Genomic DNA, 18994 nt, shown 5'->3' with positions numbered 1-18994 from the left:
TGCTCTACAAAAGTAATACATGTTGAAAATAACAGCATTGTTCTCGATAGCGCCGTTGAACCCAGTAAGTAATACAGTACGTATAAAGGGAAACAGTATTGTCGGTAATATTGTTCTTAAATCAAGATAAACATACAAGTTAATGATATATGATGCATACAATTTTCCCCATACCCAAAATTTCTGACAAATGAAAAAGATACCTACATGTACAAACATACTGAATCAGATTGTAAAGAAGCGCCCCATGTTCATGAATGTTAGGTCTTGGACCTAAATAGGTCCAAGGTTAGGTTAAACGTCATATATAAGTCAGCCTTTTTTAATTACATTACTCTGAGGTCAAAACCTTCAGCATAATTGACTGGACCTTTTTGAAAACTGGGCCAAAATTAAGAATGAACAATTTTTTTCACCATAATCCAGCATTAATTTACTTTGCTTGAATTGACCGCATTCTGTCCAAGTTAGGCAAAAGACGACAAATTAGCATACGCTCTTTTAATCTTTTAGGTAAAGTATTGCTATTTAGATTTTAACGGGAAAATTCTTTCCAGTGAACTACCTTATCTGTAAGTTCACAGAAAAGCGTTTAAGAAATCAACAATAGATATTGTTTGGCATGAAACCGATTTGGTTCATGCTGATAATTATCCATCTCGGTTTCTGCCAATCCTTCGACGAAATTCAAGATATGAGAGCGTTTGTCTATTTTTGGGAACTATATGCCCAAATTGTTAAGCTGGAAAACAAGAAAACACAGACAGCAACTTTTATTCTTTTCTGAACGAAATGTACAGTATCACTTCGAGTGGTCCGCAAGGCGTTTACCCGCGGCACGTGAGGGGTCCAACAGTATGATATCCTTGTTCTCCAGCTCCAGTGTCTCCAAATTTAATCATCGATATCGGCAGATAGCCTGACTCCGTGATGTTTCCTTCGTCTGACCGCCAAACGTTGTCATTTTTGTCGCAGTTGCATCCTGCAGAGAAAAACAATATGGCGTTTCTTGCATTACTTTACCTCACACACACACACACAAATATATATATATATATATATATATATATATATATATATATATATATATTCAAGATTTAGACCAACCCCAGAATGCAAAGGACCCCTTTGTACCGCGTCCTATTGCGTGTGAGAGTGGGAGAGAATAAAATCTTTCAAACGATAAACTGTAGGCCTATAAACAGACAATGCCTATGGGTTTGTGTGACACATTTTATAAACTATTATGTCCATGTACATGTATAAGAACAATCAAAAATTGCAAACGTTCATTTATAAATAGAGCAAGTAACTTAACATACTATTAGAAGAGACTGAACAGGAGCCATCTTGTGCGCATGCGCAGTTGGTAGAGGTACCGTCTGGATCTCCTCCGCCCCAAAATGGCGCTTTCTGTCCATGCCGATCGTACCAGCCACCGTAGCCATTAATGACAGAATTGTAGCATTCGTACTTTATGTACTGAGTGCATTCCGATCCAATGTAATCTACGTATGCCGCCACTTGGTCAACACTCGCTGTAAGTAAGGAAAGATATAAGATATTACCTTGCTGAAATTTAGCATTTGATTTCCATTATTTCTGTTGATACAAAATCAAATTTAAGTTTCCCTAGATCAAAATCTACTTCAGGGAATCAAAATTATATACAAAATTATTTTTCTATTTGATGTAGGCCTATTTGTTCTGAAGTTTTTGAATGTTAGTCCGGTGGCTTAAGGAAAAAATCGTGACATGGCGGATAAAAGCACTAAATTTTGCACGTGGGTACCTTTTGACATACTAAGTCAAATTAGAGCCGTAGCCCACGGAAAAAAAAATTACCGTTTGGCCAAAAAATCCAAAATGGCCGCCAATTTATGGAATTTTATACAAATGTGTACAAATCTATGTTGATTTTTATCAAATAAATTATTTTCTCAGAGTTTTCCACACCCTTATTACCCATTTTATTCATATATGTCAGATAGCAAACAAGTTCCCTTGGACTTTTTGAAAAAATCCAAGATGGCTGTCATATGCCATAGAAACAGCCATAGGAATACTAGTGCACAAATAATACAAGCTAGAAAGATACGTTGTCCACTATCAAATTAAGTCTGTTCTCAGATTTTTGTCACCCACATAATATGTTTGTGGTGAGTAACTACGAAGTGTTCTTGGGCATTTCGGAAAATCCAAGATGGCTGCCATGTGCCACAGGAATTCTAGTATACGGGGGATTCAACTAATGGCAACTGGAAAGATTAATTTTCCACTATCAAATTAAGTTTGTTTCTGGGTGTTTTCCACACCCTTTGCACCCACACAATATGTATGTGGTGAGTAACTAACATGTATTCTTGGGCATTTTGAGAAAATCCAAGATGGCCGCCATATGTCATAGGAATACTTCTAGTGTTACAAAAGGTTGGAACTAATGCCAGCTAAATCACTATCAAATTCAGTTTATTTTTTTAGTGTTACACGTAATTATAACACTGTGATACATATCTAGCAGGTAATAAATGTGCATATTTGATCATTTCGAGAAAATCCAAGATGGCCGTCATTGGCCATAGGAATACTACTGGAATTACAACTGCACATCCATGGCTTTTCGTCTACTACCAGGGTGAAATTGTGTTTGCTTATCAAGTTTTGACCATCCTTATTAGTCCTGTGATATATATATCTGGTGGGTAAATTGGATATTCTGAGAAAATCCAAGATAGCTACAATTTGACATAGGAATACAAATGGGTGGGTTTCAAATGCTGCTAGAGAGGCATATGGTTTATTATACAATTACATTACCATGGGTTTGTTTTAAAAATAATTTATGTTTTTCATTCCATTTATTATTACTACTATGATGTATACCTGGTCTGTAGCATGTGTGTAACTTGGGTATTCTGCCTTTGTCATTAGAATACTCGAACACATAATCAAATAATGCCAGAGATACAATGAATACAATTTAAATGCAGTTAACTTTAGATCATTTTTAAATGTTTTTCATATCCTATTTATCCTTATGAAAGACTCTGTGTGTGTAGAAAGTATATGTATCCTTTCGGAGAAAACCCAAAATATCTGCCAGTTGTTATAGGAATATATCATTCAAATGCAAATAGGTGTCAATTAATGGAACAGTTCAGGCATTGATTCCAACATGAAATAAAGCCGTTTGATGTTCAAACATGTTGACATCCTTATTAACCTTACTCTATATAAATCTGGTGTGTAGCAAGTGTGCATCTTGCGCATTTGAGAAAATTCAAGATTGCTGCAATTCACAATAGGAATAGTACATTCAACTACTGCCAGAGAGATATTGGGTTCAATGTAAAATTAATTTTGTTTCTCGGTATTTCCCACATTCTTTTTGGACTTTGAGATATCTATCTGGTGGGTAACAAGTGTATACCCTTAAGTATTTTGACAAAATATCATGATTACCCTCATTTGCCTTAGAAGTGCCTATAAAATCTAATGCACCAGTTTTCCTATGGGGAAAAGAAGGCCATCTTGGATTTCCCCAAAATGAAAAAATATGGACATTAATTACCTATCAGATATGTATCATGGGATAATAATACTAAAAAAAACAGAATAACAACTGAATTCAGCTTCACTTTATATGTAAGCCTATCTCCCACAGGTATTAACTGAACCCCACCTTTTATGGCTAAGGGCAGCCAATTTTTTTTGTTTTCTTTTCAAAAAGGATACACATAACATTCTCATCATATATATATTATGTGAATTAAAAAGATGTGGAAAATACTCAGAAACAAACCTAATTTATCAATTAATATTAAATCTCCATGGCAGAATAAGCCCTATGTGTATACTAGTATTTCTTTGATATGGCGGCAATCTTGGATTTTTTCTCGAAATGCCTGAGAATAAAGGTTAGTTACTCACCACAAATATATAATTTGTGTAAAAAGAAACAATTAGATAGTGGACAATGCATCTTCCTAGTTGGCATTAGTTAGTTGAAAACCTGTGTACAAGATCTAGTATTCCTATGCCATATGGCGGCCATCTTGGATTTTTTCAAAAAGTCCAAGGACACTACTTTGTTACCTGACACAAATGCATAATATGGGTAATAAGGATGTGGAAAATATTGAGAAAATACTTAATTTATAAAAATCAACATAGGTATGTATATATTTCTACAGAATTTCACAAATTGGCGGCCATTTTGGATTTTTTGGCCAAACGGTAAATTTTTTTCCGTGGGCTACGGCTCTAATTTGATTAAGTATGTCAAAAGGTACCCACATGCAAAATTTGGTGCTTTTATCCGCCGTGTCACGATTTGGCCATTTTTTTTGCCCTAAGCCACCGGACTATGTCCCGCGCTATGCAAAATATCAATTCGATCCCTTTGTTCAAAAAGTTTACTGCTCATGTACAAACCTTCATAAATTTTGTACACTTCGCTAGCCAAACTTCCTCCTTCTCCGTCACTGTTACAGCCATCTGAAGATCCGTATTTATCGTAGGTGTCGCCAGCAGTAGCAGCAGAAGCGCACCAGCCGCCATGCTGGACAGCAAAATATGTGTAGCCGCGAGACTTGGCCGCTAGGTAACATTTGTAGATTGGGTTGCTTCTTGTAAGGTAAGAGCCATCCAAATTTGAGTCCACACCTTCCAGCGTGGCAATAGCTCTGGTACTAGTATCTGTCCAGCAACCAATGCTATGGTAGTCTATAAAGGAATTAAAAACTCATGAAAACTCTCCCTTTCGTGCATACTAGGGCAGTGTGCATACTTTGTATAAAATACTTGATATTGCATTTTCATTGCGGAGGGGTTTCTGACCGATGCAGTGGGGGATGATACAAAACCCTATCATCCCCTGACAATTGTGTAAATGCGTCAAACCGAATATACTTGTCTAATTAAGATTTGACTTGTGGTACACACAACTAGGCTGCGTTATAATTACTCACGTTTGTACGCCAACGATTTCGAGTACGAATAAGCACCATCAAAGCCGCTGACGTGGGTCCTGTCTTCATAATCATGGTGAAAGGTCACAGTGGGTGGTGTAGTTGACATATCACAATACACCTCGAAAGCGGCCACACCTCCACCGCCATCTGGGTCAACCCAATAGAGGCCGCTAGTGCTGTTAAACTTTTTCCATTCAGTGCAAGACGGTAAGGCTAAATAAAAAAATAACAATACCACATTCAGCTTATAATAGTACATGTTAACATACCGTATACAGTGGCGGATTTAGAGGGGGGGGGGGGGGGGGTCAGGGGGGTCCTGACCCCCCCCCCCCCCCCTTCGATTTCTGAAAAAAATCACACCAATGGTCCCCTCTTGAAATTAGAATTTTGACTAGCTGAATAATAGTTTTAAACCTAATGGCACCGTTCGCCCTCTAAAATACCAAAATTTCTAGGGGCCCTTTGCGTATGGAAAAGAAACAATCGGACGGTTTGAAATCTAGCCGTGCATGTGGCCCACAATAACTTTTTGTCGTATTCATGAAAAATAATACTGATACACACAAAACGTATACTGTGAAATCAAATGTGGAAATATTGTGACACCTCGTGAAAGAAAACTAAACGAAACATTATAAAATTTTTATCTGCATAATAATTCCATTGTTATAGATGTCCTGTCTAATCTCACCTTAAACAATGCTTGCCGTTGTCCATATAGCCAATAATCAAGTTGATTTTATAAAAAAAGCAATAAGAATATTAGGATTGAGGGGTTAAAGAAATAAGAATAGGCAGACATTATATCCCATAAAAAAAATTTGATCAAAAAAAAAAAAAATTATCTCAAGACATTAGTCAATAGCTTAACTACCTGGTTCACACTCTAATGGACCAACAGTGTAATAGGCAGATTCTCCGGCGTCTCCAGTGTCACCAGAGAGGAATTTCTTTATGGGTAGTAAGGACTTGTCAGTAAAATACCCCTCATCTGTTCTCCACACGTGGTCGTTTTTGTTACAGTTGCAATCAGTTCTGCCATCTGTCGAAAAAAAATACAGTTTGGGTTACGTTCTGAGTATGTACATGCATGTACTGAAACTCCTGGAATCAAGAAAAAGCGGTGATCATAATGCTGATACATTCTTTCCAAAACCAAAAGCAGAATGCGAAATATTTATATTTTTGTTTTATTCTTTACTCTGTATGGCGAAAGTCGGATTCATAAACATTACAATACAATAAAATGTTTCAAATATCGGCCAGTTCTAAGAGGGCCACTCATATCTGTCGCCAATTTCTCGATATTTATTTGGCACGATTTCACTGTATTTCTACTTCTACATAAGTCCAAGACATATGCCGCGGAAAACTGAAATATTTAACGACAATGCCCTTACTTTCTTTTTATCAAATTCCCTGCATATTTTTTTCGATAAAACAGTCGTAAACATTTAAACATTTAAAAACAATACAAGAGAATGTCTTTATGATAAAAAGGATTACCCTTTCACATTGCTTCCCAGCAAACATTAAGTTATTATAACGTTACCATAACGTTATTATTATCAAAAACGTTATAGTCACGTTATGGTAACGTTATAAAACGCTCTGTGTTTTTCGGGTTGTTAGGAAAACAAACCCACCGGGACTCTACATTAAAGAACTGATTCCAAGAAATAGGAAGTAGACAACAAGGAATGATTAACTTACCAACACAGGTTCCTGCAATTCCACATGAACATTTATTGACGCTATTACCGCCGGCCCAATAAGCGATTGCCGTGCCACCTATTAGAACGAAAACATACATGCTGAGATGCTGTCATGAAGCAGTAAGCTTTACGAATTCTACTTTGTACTAAATATATATCTACACACACTGGGCAAAAGAAGTGTCACCCCTACTGAACCAATACTTTGGGGGAGATAAATGACTGTGGAATGATATGCTCCTGGCATTATTTTATTAACATCAAATTTCACAAAAAGACCAACAATACAAGTTCGTGGTACAGCGGTTTTATACTCATTAGTCACATTATAAGTAGACCAGGCATTATAACTTTGATTACTCTGATTCAGGGGGTGACACTTCTATTCTCCAGTGTATGTATTTGCGTCATTTTTTGTCGAGTTCGCCCATTCCTCGTACCTTTATACCCATGGCCTTCTCTCCCCCTCTCTCTCTCTCGCTCGCTCTCTTTCTTTTTCTCTCTCACACAAACACACACACACACACACACACACACACACACTTTCTCTGTGCTTACTTCTGTCCTGTGCCTGGTTGCAGGAACCAACGCCAGACGCTCCGTTACAACGTAACTTGGCATACTGGGAGCAGGTGGCCACGGTGTCTACAAACGGCGCCATCTGGTTGGCAACGTCTATGCCGTAATAGGTCAAGTCTTGGCTCCAGCTTCCACAGGCCTCGTAGCCCTATAACAAAATATATCACTTTGAAGCAGGACCAACCCAGGACTCAAATTCTAAAAGATTACTGGTATTTAGGTGAGAATCTTGTCTTGAAAGCGTCCTTGTCCAGATCGTAACAATGTTGACTTCAGGAATGGGTCTTTTTTTAAACAAAGCAAGTGAAAATAGAAATGGTGAAACATTTACATATCGTATTGTTTCTCTTCCTATTGGGGCAAAATACTTACTGAGATTTGACTGGACTCGGTGTCATCTCTACTGTGGTGTATGATTGTCCTCCCAGGGGGCCATGTAGTCATGTCACACTCCACCATGAAAGGACCAACACCGTAGTTAGCTCCGTCAGGGTCAATTTCAAAATGACCACTGTACCGAAATCCATACTTGTAATATTCGTAGCAGGAGCTCAAAATGGCTGGAAAATCGTAGCATATAATCGTCATAATTTTTGTAATGAATGTATTATATCATACACAAATATAAAATTCTATAACATATTGAAAATCGGGATTCATAAATTAAAGCATTCGTATAAAGGAAAGTATAATGACGGAGTCATCATAAGAATTGAATTACACAGGAGGCTGCATGAGACCTACAGAGGTATTGGATTATTTTGGAGGAAATTACGATAAATGCGTTCACGGGGAGACAACACCTTTTACCGGTACCTTGAGTTTTCCAGGCATTATTTTTTTTTATAACATCTTAATATCTCTTGTAAAAATGTTTTAAAAAATAATGATGGATATCAAACTTTCCCATCATATACATGTACTTACATACACATTTGTGGGTTATCCACATGTATTTTGCTGGTCCTGCACACGGATCACCAAATACTCCAGTACTTGAACTGACTGTACAGCTAGTACGCTGCTGACACAGGTTCTTGACGGCTTTTATAGAAGCTCTCTGATCTGCCCTGCAACCAATACTCTCCACTCCGTAGAACGCATCCAGAATGTCTATCCAGGTCCCAGTAGGACATGACAGAGAGACGGAACTGCCCTCGTTTATTTGGCTGGTATTAGTATATCCTTAAGTTAAAGTGGATAAAGACGGTGATCAAGTTACGCATCCATTTGAAATAATTCATCATCACAATTGGTCTTGAGCTTTATATATATTTAAGGTATATTATAACTTACAATAATTGTGTAGGAACGCAAAGGAGAAAACAGTTTCTTAGTTTTTTAATCATTTTTTTTTCTACAGAGATACGTGTATGAAGCTAAGAAGACAGAAAACCATTGAAGACAAGGGTTTCTCATATTTGCCGGTCAAAACTGCATTACAACTTGAAAAAAAACTCGTGACAGGCACTGAAGCCTTTTCAATCGCTTCACAATGCCTAAGGCATTTTGTAGGTGTGGCGTGGACCATTTAATCGCTGCCACCAGAATGACATTTTACCCTTCAAAATGCGTAGGACCCTCACAAAATATAACAAAAGATCACGTTCAGGTGCCTGTTTCACAAAAAAACCTTAAGCCATTTTCCCTGGCTAAGAACTATATTATCAACGTTACATGGTCACATGGGTATATCTTACCCTATCAGGAACAGTGTTAGTCAACTTGCATGTCAGGGAACTGACCTAAGTTTTTTTTTTTTTTTGTGAAATTGGGGCAAGTTGATTCAATCTACTTATGACACCATTCTAAAAGTCTTACAGCTAAAACAATGCATTCACCAAACATGTACATTTATTTTGTACCAGTACTTAGAACAATATAATGAAAGCCCTAAACTAGCTTTACCGCGCTGGAACTATACCTTCATCATAGCCATACACCTCAAAGCTCGAGCTCACGTGACTATTCCACTCTAGGGGGTTGAAACGTATGGAGCGCCCTCTGGCGGCGGGTCTCAGGTAATTGTGTCGAGTCGTAGTAGCATCCCAATTTCCTGGAAATTTCTAAAATAATATACACAAACTATTAACTTCCAATAATCCTTAAGAAGTAGCGCTTCATCTTAAACTGTTAGCATACGGAGCCTAAGCACACCCTAACTATAACTAAGCCCTATAAGTGTACATTTATTTCAAATTTAACGGATGTTTGTGTTGTTGAATATCTAACATGCTTTTAGTATACGCAACACAAAGTTGGTTCGGTATAAGCGCTATAGAGAGAACGGGCGCCATCTTACCTTGCATGTTCCATCGGCTTTGGAATAACATTCAAAATTGGAGCCGTCGTCGGAGAAGAGGAGCGTGTACTTCTTCACGAACTGTGTGTGGGATGAACGTCCCTGAAATGATATTTTATAGTGTGACAGAAGAATCATGTGTCATGAATAAAACTCGTACTGACTTTCAGCTCGTTATAGACTGTACCTTTAATTTCTCTTATGAAGTATGTGGAAAATACCGTCAAACCTAATACCTAATCTGTTTATAATTCAATTGCCAAAATGGGATCAAGATGCAGAATTGTACAAATAAGTTATTTGGTGAAGAAGAGAAACTTTTGCTAATATATTGCTGTGGGGTTATTATGTGAACACAACATACCACTGTTGCTACTTTTGTAATGGTCATATTCCTTCCAAAATCAATTTGGTACCACTGGGTGGCGCTGTTGCCGCCGGCACACCAAGTGGGGCTGCTTCCCACCCTGCCGCCATTAAGAGCGCAAGTGCTGTGTGTTGAAGATGCGGAGAGAGAAGAAGTGGGTATGTGGTTACTCTGCATCCCTAGAGGTCGCTCGCGTCCTGGCACAGAAAAAAAAATATAAAGACAATCTGCAAAATAGTTGCGTGTCGTTTTTGCAGGGAAAAATAGACCAAAGATAAGCAAAAGGAATTTATAACAATTTGTGGACAATCTCTATCACAGTTCAATTCACCAGTATTTTCCTTCTCGTAAAAAAAGAAACCGTTTCACTTCTCAGTACTAGGATGGGTTGTTATGACTGATACATAGTCAGATAATATTATTTCGTCATCCATTATACGAATTTCAGGAGCCATAAGCCAAACAACCCATATACTCTCTCTCTCTTTCTCTCTCTCTCTCTCTTTTATTTTTCAGCGTCAGTATGATGTACAGAATATGCTACTTGTGCCATTTATTGCACCTATTCTCCTAACTACAATCTTCGCACTGCATTTAAATTAAAACCTTTACGTGTGTTTCTATGTGATATATTAGCTTTAAAATGAATCTCACCTTCCACCCAGGAGGTACAAACCAATGGACCCAGTGTTTCAAAACCCATTTCATCACCGCCATCAATATCGTTAATTCTGGTCTGCACAATGGGAAGAATATTCTTTTCCTGAAGGTACCCGGAATCCTTCCTCCATACGGCATCGTTCTGTGTACAGCTGCAATCACCTGATATATATATAAAAATAATGATCAAAGTTTGTTTTTTTAAGAGTTTGGTCATTTTGCTGATGGTGTCATATCAGTGGTTTTGCATGGGGTCCACAGTGCCACTTCGGTTACTCGGAATTCTCCATTACCTGGGCTTGTATCAAGAAAAAAATCTATCGGGAAATAAGAGTTTTAAACTGGAACAATATAACAGTGCGACTATTTTTATTGCTACAGTTGATTTTATCACTTGTAGCTATTTACACCAATTTTCAATGGGCATTTATTAACAAAACAGCCCAACATCGGTTTAAAAGAGGTCATCAAATATGTGGCAGGGGAACATGTTGTCCAATCTTTTGGCAAAAAACAACCAATTTTGGTGATTTTTTCTGCAGCGAATATGGAGTTACTTTTCGAATCAATATTGCTGTAACATCCAATTAAGATTATTGAGTAATGGTCGAAAATAAGCTTCCAGGTACTTCTACAACTAAAAAGGGCACCTTATAACAATGACTAGCCCACCTATTAATATTATCAATATATTGTTTACATAGTCCCTTCGTATATGCAAGATGCTATAGACTGATATATACGAAAGAACAACAGGGGCCGGTTTAACAAAGCAGTAGTTAGTTAGCGATCGGTAGTTAGCCTCTCGCTAGTTAGAGTGGCGTTTCACGAAGCAGTCGCTAGTTCTCTCGCTCGTTATTGTCTCGTTGTTGCCTTGGATATTTAACGACTGGTCAGACCAGTCACTCGGAACTACTCGGATGTCTCCGCACTCGACAATAACCTCGGACGTAATACGGAGGCAGACATATTTGATTGTTGATTGTTGGGAAGGAACTACTTTCAACCTCGCGCTAATTTAAACCTAATTCCTTCAACGCCTGTATCTATTTATCTTTTAAATCAAAGTCAATCTTAGTGCATTGTTTGGCAAACTGTAAAGCATCATAAAAATCAGGGGTATTGACAGCCATCTTTATGAGCGTAATGATCGATTGAGTGAGAAGGCATTTCCGGCGGACAAAATGCATGGATTTGGTGCATATTTCTCCGCCTATCACATCCGAGGTTAGTATGGAGCTTGCGGAATGAGCCGAGGATTGCCGATTGCAGACCAGTCGCTAACTCTAGAGTTTCATCGTACGCATGCGTAATGAGTGAAATAAAAAGGTTGCTTAGTTACCGTTGTCTGTCGTTTGTCTTTGTATCCAATATGGCGGCTACTTTTCTTGCTATCCGTACCGCCAGACGGCAACGTAGACTACGACGTTTTCATGAAAGGCAGAATCTATTAGAATATACACACGATGATGCAATTTACGAGAGGTTGCGCCTAGCTGTGACAAAAAGAGCGGCAAAAAGGTGGTGGAGATCCTTTACGACGACCTCAAAGCAGACGTTCTTATGCATTTCCAGCCACCAAAAAATGGAGAGTTTGTGCTTTCGTGACACTTTTACGCAAGAGTTTCACTTACGGCAGACGGTTTCGAGACTACGGTGAGTAACGAGAGAACTAACGACCGAACTTTACGACTGAACTTAGCGATGAGTTAACGACTGCTTCGTGAAACACCCCTCGAAAATCGCTAAGTTTGCTCGTTAGCGAGGTAGTTCAGTAGTTAGTTGTTCTAACTAACTACTGCTTTGTGAAACCGGCCCCAGGACATATAGCTTTAAAAATTCTCCTTCTTAATCTACTCTTACTTCTTCCGTTTTCACATGCGGAATATTTCCCACACAGACACCTGGAGACAGGGGATCCTCCAGGGAAGTAAGCGCCCCAATAACTGTATACCCCAGTACGATCAGTATGTTCAGTGCCTGACCCTGGATCTACAACAGAAATTATATTTATCGTCATCATGCGTCATGTCAAGACATCAAAGAAAACGTGCAAATTTTAATTCATATTTATCGTAGAAATAATTGAAAACATTGAACACGATTTATAAATTTTATGACACCATTATTGGTACGCACATGATTAAAATATTCCAAGCCAAATAACAATAAAGAAATGGTTTCTATCGTACTTACTTCCTAGCCCGTGACACTCTATTTGTCTGTATTGGTGACAGTGACCAGACATATTCAATAAGGCAGTCATCTGGTATATAGAAGCAGTAGGATACGTCAGATCTCTGTAAGTATAGCCCGCCTGACCAGGCCCAAGTTGACTGCTTCGACCTTCTATATCATGGTGGACAATGGTCAATGGGGGGTCAAAGGTCATGTCACATTCCACCTGAAACTGGATCATTACCCCAGGGCCCTCTGCTTGGATGGTATGGTACCCGCTGCTCAAACCATCTTGCTTCAGTTTGTCGCAAGTGAAGGGTCCTGTAAAATTCTCAATCACTGAGCATTTGAATTATACTTATGACAGTGTACGCTTATGGGATAAAAGGCTATGTTCCCATCATCTCTTGCTAATTGACAAATTGAAAGTTTCATATGTAATTAATGTATCTTCAAAGAGTAGTATATAGAATGAAATATGAGAATATGTACTAATGAAAGTTCTTAACACAAGAAGCAAAGTTTGTCCTACCTCTGGAATAAGTGGTGGCTGTCGTCGATATGTTCCTGCTCCGGACACCTACAGGTCTGTTAGTTTCGGTAGTCAGTCGTACGGTATAGCTCGCCCCTTCTTGTAGCCCAGTGATGAGATTAGTCGTGGTCTGAAGGTACCCAGGGTCCTCCAGGCGCAGTACAGTTGCATTGGTGACGTCAGCAGCACTCAGGGGCGTTACCTCTAAAGTGAAGGTTTGAGTTAACCCGCCATTGAAGCCGGACATCCACGTGATTTCTAGGGAATTGGTTTGGCTTTCGTTCACGTAGATAAAACTTGGATATTGTGGAGGTCCTAGAACAAAAAGGAACTTTTAAAACACTGTCAAGCTCAATGGGGATGTTTCCAGAGAGCTTTTTTAAGCCAAGAAGGCACCCTCCTTATTCACTAGAAAGTTGTAAGCTATACACACCCGTACCACTCATGGAAAACATTTGTTTAACAAAATCATTTCTTTGTCTAAAGCGTTTTAGTAAGTAAATGCAATTTACCCGACTTATCCTTTACAATTAACTGACCTGCAATCGAAAAAGGGTCTCCTTCTAATGAAAGCAGCATTGCTTGGCCGGAATGAAAGGCACAAAAGACTGCCGTATAATCGAATTTTTTATTTATCGATTTTCAATCGTACAGAGCACTTTGTAAAAATAATAGTATGATTAAGTTAACCTTCTTGAGAGTGATACTTACATCGGTAGAAAAAATCGATGGCATAATTACACAAATAACCCATGGTATATTTTTGTTAAGTTCGTACTCCCGATTCCCTCTAACTATTTAAATTGCTCTTAAGCATGTTAATATTGATCTCACATCAAGCGTTACAGGATTATCAAATTGCTTAAAAATTGCTTTTAATGGCTACATGTAATATCACATGCAGTTAGAGGCTTGTATGTATAACCCAAACAATCCTCAATCAACAGAGGGTTTGTTTCCGACCCTTTATAAAGAGCTGTTAAGTAGTCATTAAAGATATCATACCTAAATAGGAAATAAAAAAATTTCTTACTCACGAATCATTGTTCGACCCATCCGTAAACTGGAGCTCGATATTTTGTACCATTTCTAATTAGGTACTATAGTAATGTGTAACTATCCAGTAATGTAGACAGCCATAAGTAATTTTGCAGAAGGATATGTAAACACCAGGAACTTTAAGTTGAGGGCGGGCATTTTTTAAACATAAAGTCTTTCAATGTCTGAATTCAGAATGTTAAGTGCTCCGTAGCTTTTCAGACAGGGAAGACAAAAGTAGATTTTAGACTTTTTAATTGGAGACAAAAGAGGGCATGTTGAATGGGCGAATGACAAATCAGAACGTAAAATTGTGGTAATCACGCAAAGCTAATGTTACGAAAACCAAGCAAATGCGTGATCGATATGAAAAAGACAGACTAAACATTCACTTAGACTTTTTAAAAAATTAGTTGGGGAAAATGTTTGACACCGCTGACGTTACAATGTATGTTTCTACGTATACATCTGTACATGAGGCTGACGCATAGGTACAGTAGCCTCCCTTTGTTAGTACTAAAGGTTCAGCTACGTATAACCCGGTTAGAGTTTGTGTAAAACTAACCATGTTGTAGCGCAGTTGGTAGTAATCGATTATTATTCTAGTGCTCACCTGAGTGATGTGCAAACAATTGAACATGCCATGGTGAGCATTTTGACATATAAATTGTAAGAATCACTGAAATGCATGGACCCTTTTGACAACTAGGTAAATAAAGGACTACTCCGCTTTTGAAACTGTCCCAAGCTGATGGTTTCATTATCTGCGTATCCGGCAAATGCTATTTATCTTTCTCTATTCAGAGCAAAAAAACGAGGAAACGCCTCCAATGAAACTTCCTGATGTCGATATTTCTGCCGAAACTTACTGGAAGACATAATGGTCTCAACCTTTACAAAATAGTAAGAACTCATTTATCAAAAATGATGTAAAATCCAATAGCAGGAGTCGAGCAATGATTTGTAATAAGAGCATTTTTTTCATGTGATAATCTATTTGGTGGGAAAATCCTGGATGGGATACCTTTAGATCGACAATAATTTGAATAGATTTTTCAGTATACGCACATGCTGTTAGGCAAGTGATCTTTAACGAGCACACCCTAATGCTAATTGTGTGTGAATTTGGTGACATTTGATGGCGTCTTTTCAATTTAATTGACATTTCTTTACATCTGTAGATGTCACAGTGAAACAGTGGATTTGAGGGGGTACATCTAATAAAATTTACTAAATGGTATAACATGTGTATATTTTCACCACTATTTTGTATTTTTTTAACCATTAATCATGTTAGACACGGTATATGTAATAAAAAGCACTATTTCTAACAATTTACAACTGTGAGGTGATCATTTGTAAATAAAAGTACATGGAAATGGGGGTGGGACAACCTTTTTGACCAATGTTGTATATTCCAGTCATGGGCCTGAACTTAAGTAAACTGTATGATACAGTAAAATTGGCATTGGACTCTACCAAGACTTTACACTGGATCATTATTAGTATTATTACTATTATTTAGTTTTCTTTCTGCGTTGTTTATTACATCCTAAAGAACCGGGTCTAAACAATGGTCCTAAGGCGCTAGAGGTTAGTTGTTCCTTTCTACTTCATTGATAGCACCCTCCGTAGTATGTGTGTTGTTCCGAGGAGGACTATTATTATTATTATTATTATTATTATTATTATTATTACCAAACTTGCAACCCGAGGGTTGGATAATTACAATCATTGCATCATAGTTTAATAAAACCATTAGTAAGTAGGAATAAAGGAATATTAAAAGACATATGTAAACAAATTTAAAACATAACTAAAATGCATGCAAAGTTAAAAACAAGAAATCAAAGTCTATATGTTAATTCTGAAACTTGTATATGGCACTTGTTAAAAAGTCACTTTTATATTTCCCCAACACTATAAAAGCCTTTTTCCCATGGTCATACATGTTAAAAAAACCACCGTAATTAAGTGGAAGACCGTACACAAGCGGAGACGCACCGATGTATCTGCTAAGACCGTCCAAACAAAGTAAAAGATTCATCAAGTCGCACGTACATGTAAGAGACAGATAAAAATCAGCTCACCTAAGTCTGCATCCAGGTGTTCCCAGTCTTCATCCGCTACAGACACTGTTCCAGCGTCATCGTATTTTGTTCTATCATTAATCTCACACGTTTTACTACTGCTATGGTAGTTGACAGATGTACAGCTCGCTATGCCGAGATGAAGACAGAGAACGGTGCAATGCGCTTTGTCGCGCACGCTGTACGTCGTTGGTTGTGCGCCACTGAAAACTCCATTTGTAAGTCTTGAGCCGTTGGAACTTTTGAAATATCCCCAGGTATATGAATGTCCTCTACATAAAAGAATGGACAGCAAACAAAGCAGAACTACGGATGTTTTTATCCGCGACCCCATTGCGTAGCTTATAAACATATATCAGTAAGGAAAATTAGAATAAAATATCTATATCCCTTGCTGTCATTCACGGCTCTCTTTCACAACCCCCAGTGGCGATGTCGAAGTATCGGACTAGTTTGGGCACAAAAAGAACATTGATTAAGCAGCTCTGCCAAAATACATGTATAAAAAGTGGATCACGTTATTGGTCGTGTGGACCAATTACATCGGAAAACGAATATCCAATAACACCAGGAGTAAACATTTTCTCAACTTTTGTTATGCATTGTATTGCCGGAGACGCAACTGTATTGTTGAGATTATATCACGTTATGATGATATTGACTGGTATACGGCAAATTTATCTCAAAAGTCGATACGCTATTAGAAGGTAATTTAACGAAAAAAGGAAACCTTAGGAGGTCGAACTGGTTTGCCTTTAATCCGAATTAAATATATACATCCTACTTTATTGGTCTACCAATGTCAAACTTTGAAGTGGAACTGATAGTGAACTGATAATTTGACAAAGAGTCACGGCTAATTTGCATTAAAAATCAACTCAACCCATTTGTTGTCATAGCAACAGCTCTGACACTCACACTCACTTGTTCTAGCAGCCACAATGTTGAATGAAGTTCCTTCAGTCAGATTTGGGTGTCTGGTAGAAAGTGCGCCTCCAGGTCAATGACAACCAAGCTATATATAAAAGCTTGGACCTTTAATAATAAATGCACCATGCATCAAAATCGTTAAAGGTGGACATTGTCCTCATCGAAATTACCTAGGTGATACGTATGAATATTTAATTTTAATAAAGCTGTATGAGTACATTGGTATTGATTAAGGCCATTTATGTGCCATTCTATGTTTTAAATATAGCAATTGTTCTCAGATAAGTTCAAAAAGAAGCAATCCATGCACTAAGAAAGCGTTTCAGATCCTATCTTTTGTCCCTTTAATACAGACGGCTGTTGTGTATCGCAAGATTCTAAGCGTTTTCTTTATTAATATAACTCGTTGCTACTAGTGCTGCCTTTTTCAACGGCATTCTTTGTACATTTTTTAAATAATCGCACGTCTGTAAACGATGAGCATTAATTCCAGTCATGGGTTATCATTCAAAGTTTAGCTTGAGCTGGTTAATATATTTAATTTTATGGTTATTGATTTCATTATAATTCTGGACGTCCCTTATATTTAATTGACCCAATTATTTCAAAAGATGACACATCAGCATAATGCAGAATACAATTTGGGTGCGTTAAATGTAACCTTATGTCGGGACATCAATATGCAAAAACCACTTTTAGTGATAGCCATCTTGGTTTTCAGGATATTCGTCTGAAAAGAAGGGTGGTAACTTTAAAAGTCGTGGTAGGTAGAATGTAGAGATTTTATATGACAACAATAGACCCAAACACTCCCCATTTTCCACGTCATATGCCGCTAAATAATTATTTTAAAATTTAAATATTATGAAATTTATACGTCAAAACAGCAAAGAAGCAATTATGGATAGTTTAGAGCGTGAGATAATTAATGGCGAATGCAAATCCCTTAAGGTGAAGATGTTCCATTTTCGGCCAAGGACAAATACATGCAGCCCGGGAGCCACCAGACGGTTATTTAGGAAAATATTAGATTTGGCCTCGTTTTCAAAAAAGGAGCGGTAGGCTCTAAGAAAAAACATATGTTATGAATAACAAATTTTAACTATACACATGTTTGCCCTTTTGTCAGGGGACAAATGTATGATATCAATATGGGGAAAACTTGTTACTCAAAAATGAGTTTTATTACATTTTTTACCTTCATTGGTTGATGATTTTCAATGGATAAACACTGTGAGTCATAAAATGCCACTATTACATTATGTATGAGTGTTTTCACTTTGTGATAGCCATATCATAGGCAAATTTTCATTATAAGGAACAGTTTATACAGCATTTTATACATTAACCAGAAGGAGCACCACGACTTTAGACGTTTCCTCTAGAGGGGGATGTGCTAGTTGTGATTTTTAGTCCAGTGTGTTATTTTTCTCATTCCGCTCTGCTGAATACCTAAATAAGATGCATATGGCCAGCACGCTGTGAGAAACCTACATAATTTTTTCCACGTGGATCGCTATAAACAATACAAATATGAACCTTCACTTCGACCGTGTCGTTTTGAATTAACTTTGACTTCACACGAATATATGTATCCAAATGCAGTTTTGGGAGGCGTGGGGACAAG

General features: G+C 37.7%; 1 protein-coding gene across 1 annotated transcript; it reads right to left on the bottom strand.

The window, feature by feature from the left end:
* Window positions 1-294: 294 nt before the first annotated feature.
* On the bottom strand, window positions 295-16908 carry LOC106160472 (contactin-associated protein-like 2). The gene is made up of 17 exons (XM_013537094.3): window positions 16438-16908; window positions 13310-13624; window positions 12796-13098; window positions 12463-12591; window positions 10594-10761; window positions 9937-10136; window positions 9573-9674; window positions 9195-9336; window positions 8198-8455; window positions 7643-7830; window positions 7250-7418; window positions 6690-6767; window positions 5851-6018; window positions 4971-5186; window positions 4435-4725; window positions 1323-1538; window positions 295-982 (listed from the first exon to the last, which is right to left on the bottom strand). The coding sequence occupies exons 1-17, from the start codon at window positions 16787-16789 to the stop codon at window positions 828-830; spliced, it is 3450 nt and encodes a 1149-aa protein (XP_013392548.2). The 5' UTR covers window positions 16790-16908; the 3' UTR covers window positions 295-827.
* Window positions 16909-18994: the final 2086 nt, after the last annotated feature.

Source organism: Lingula anatina, chromosome 3 (assembly GCF_051362555.1).
Source record: "Lingula anatina isolate TDL-2025a chromosome 3, LinAna3.0, whole genome shotgun sequence".
Classification (NCBI taxonomy): Eukaryota; Metazoa; Brachiopoda; class Lingulata; order Lingulida; family Lingulidae; genus Lingula; species Lingula anatina.
This window is presented reverse-complemented; position numbering and strand designations above follow the sequence as displayed.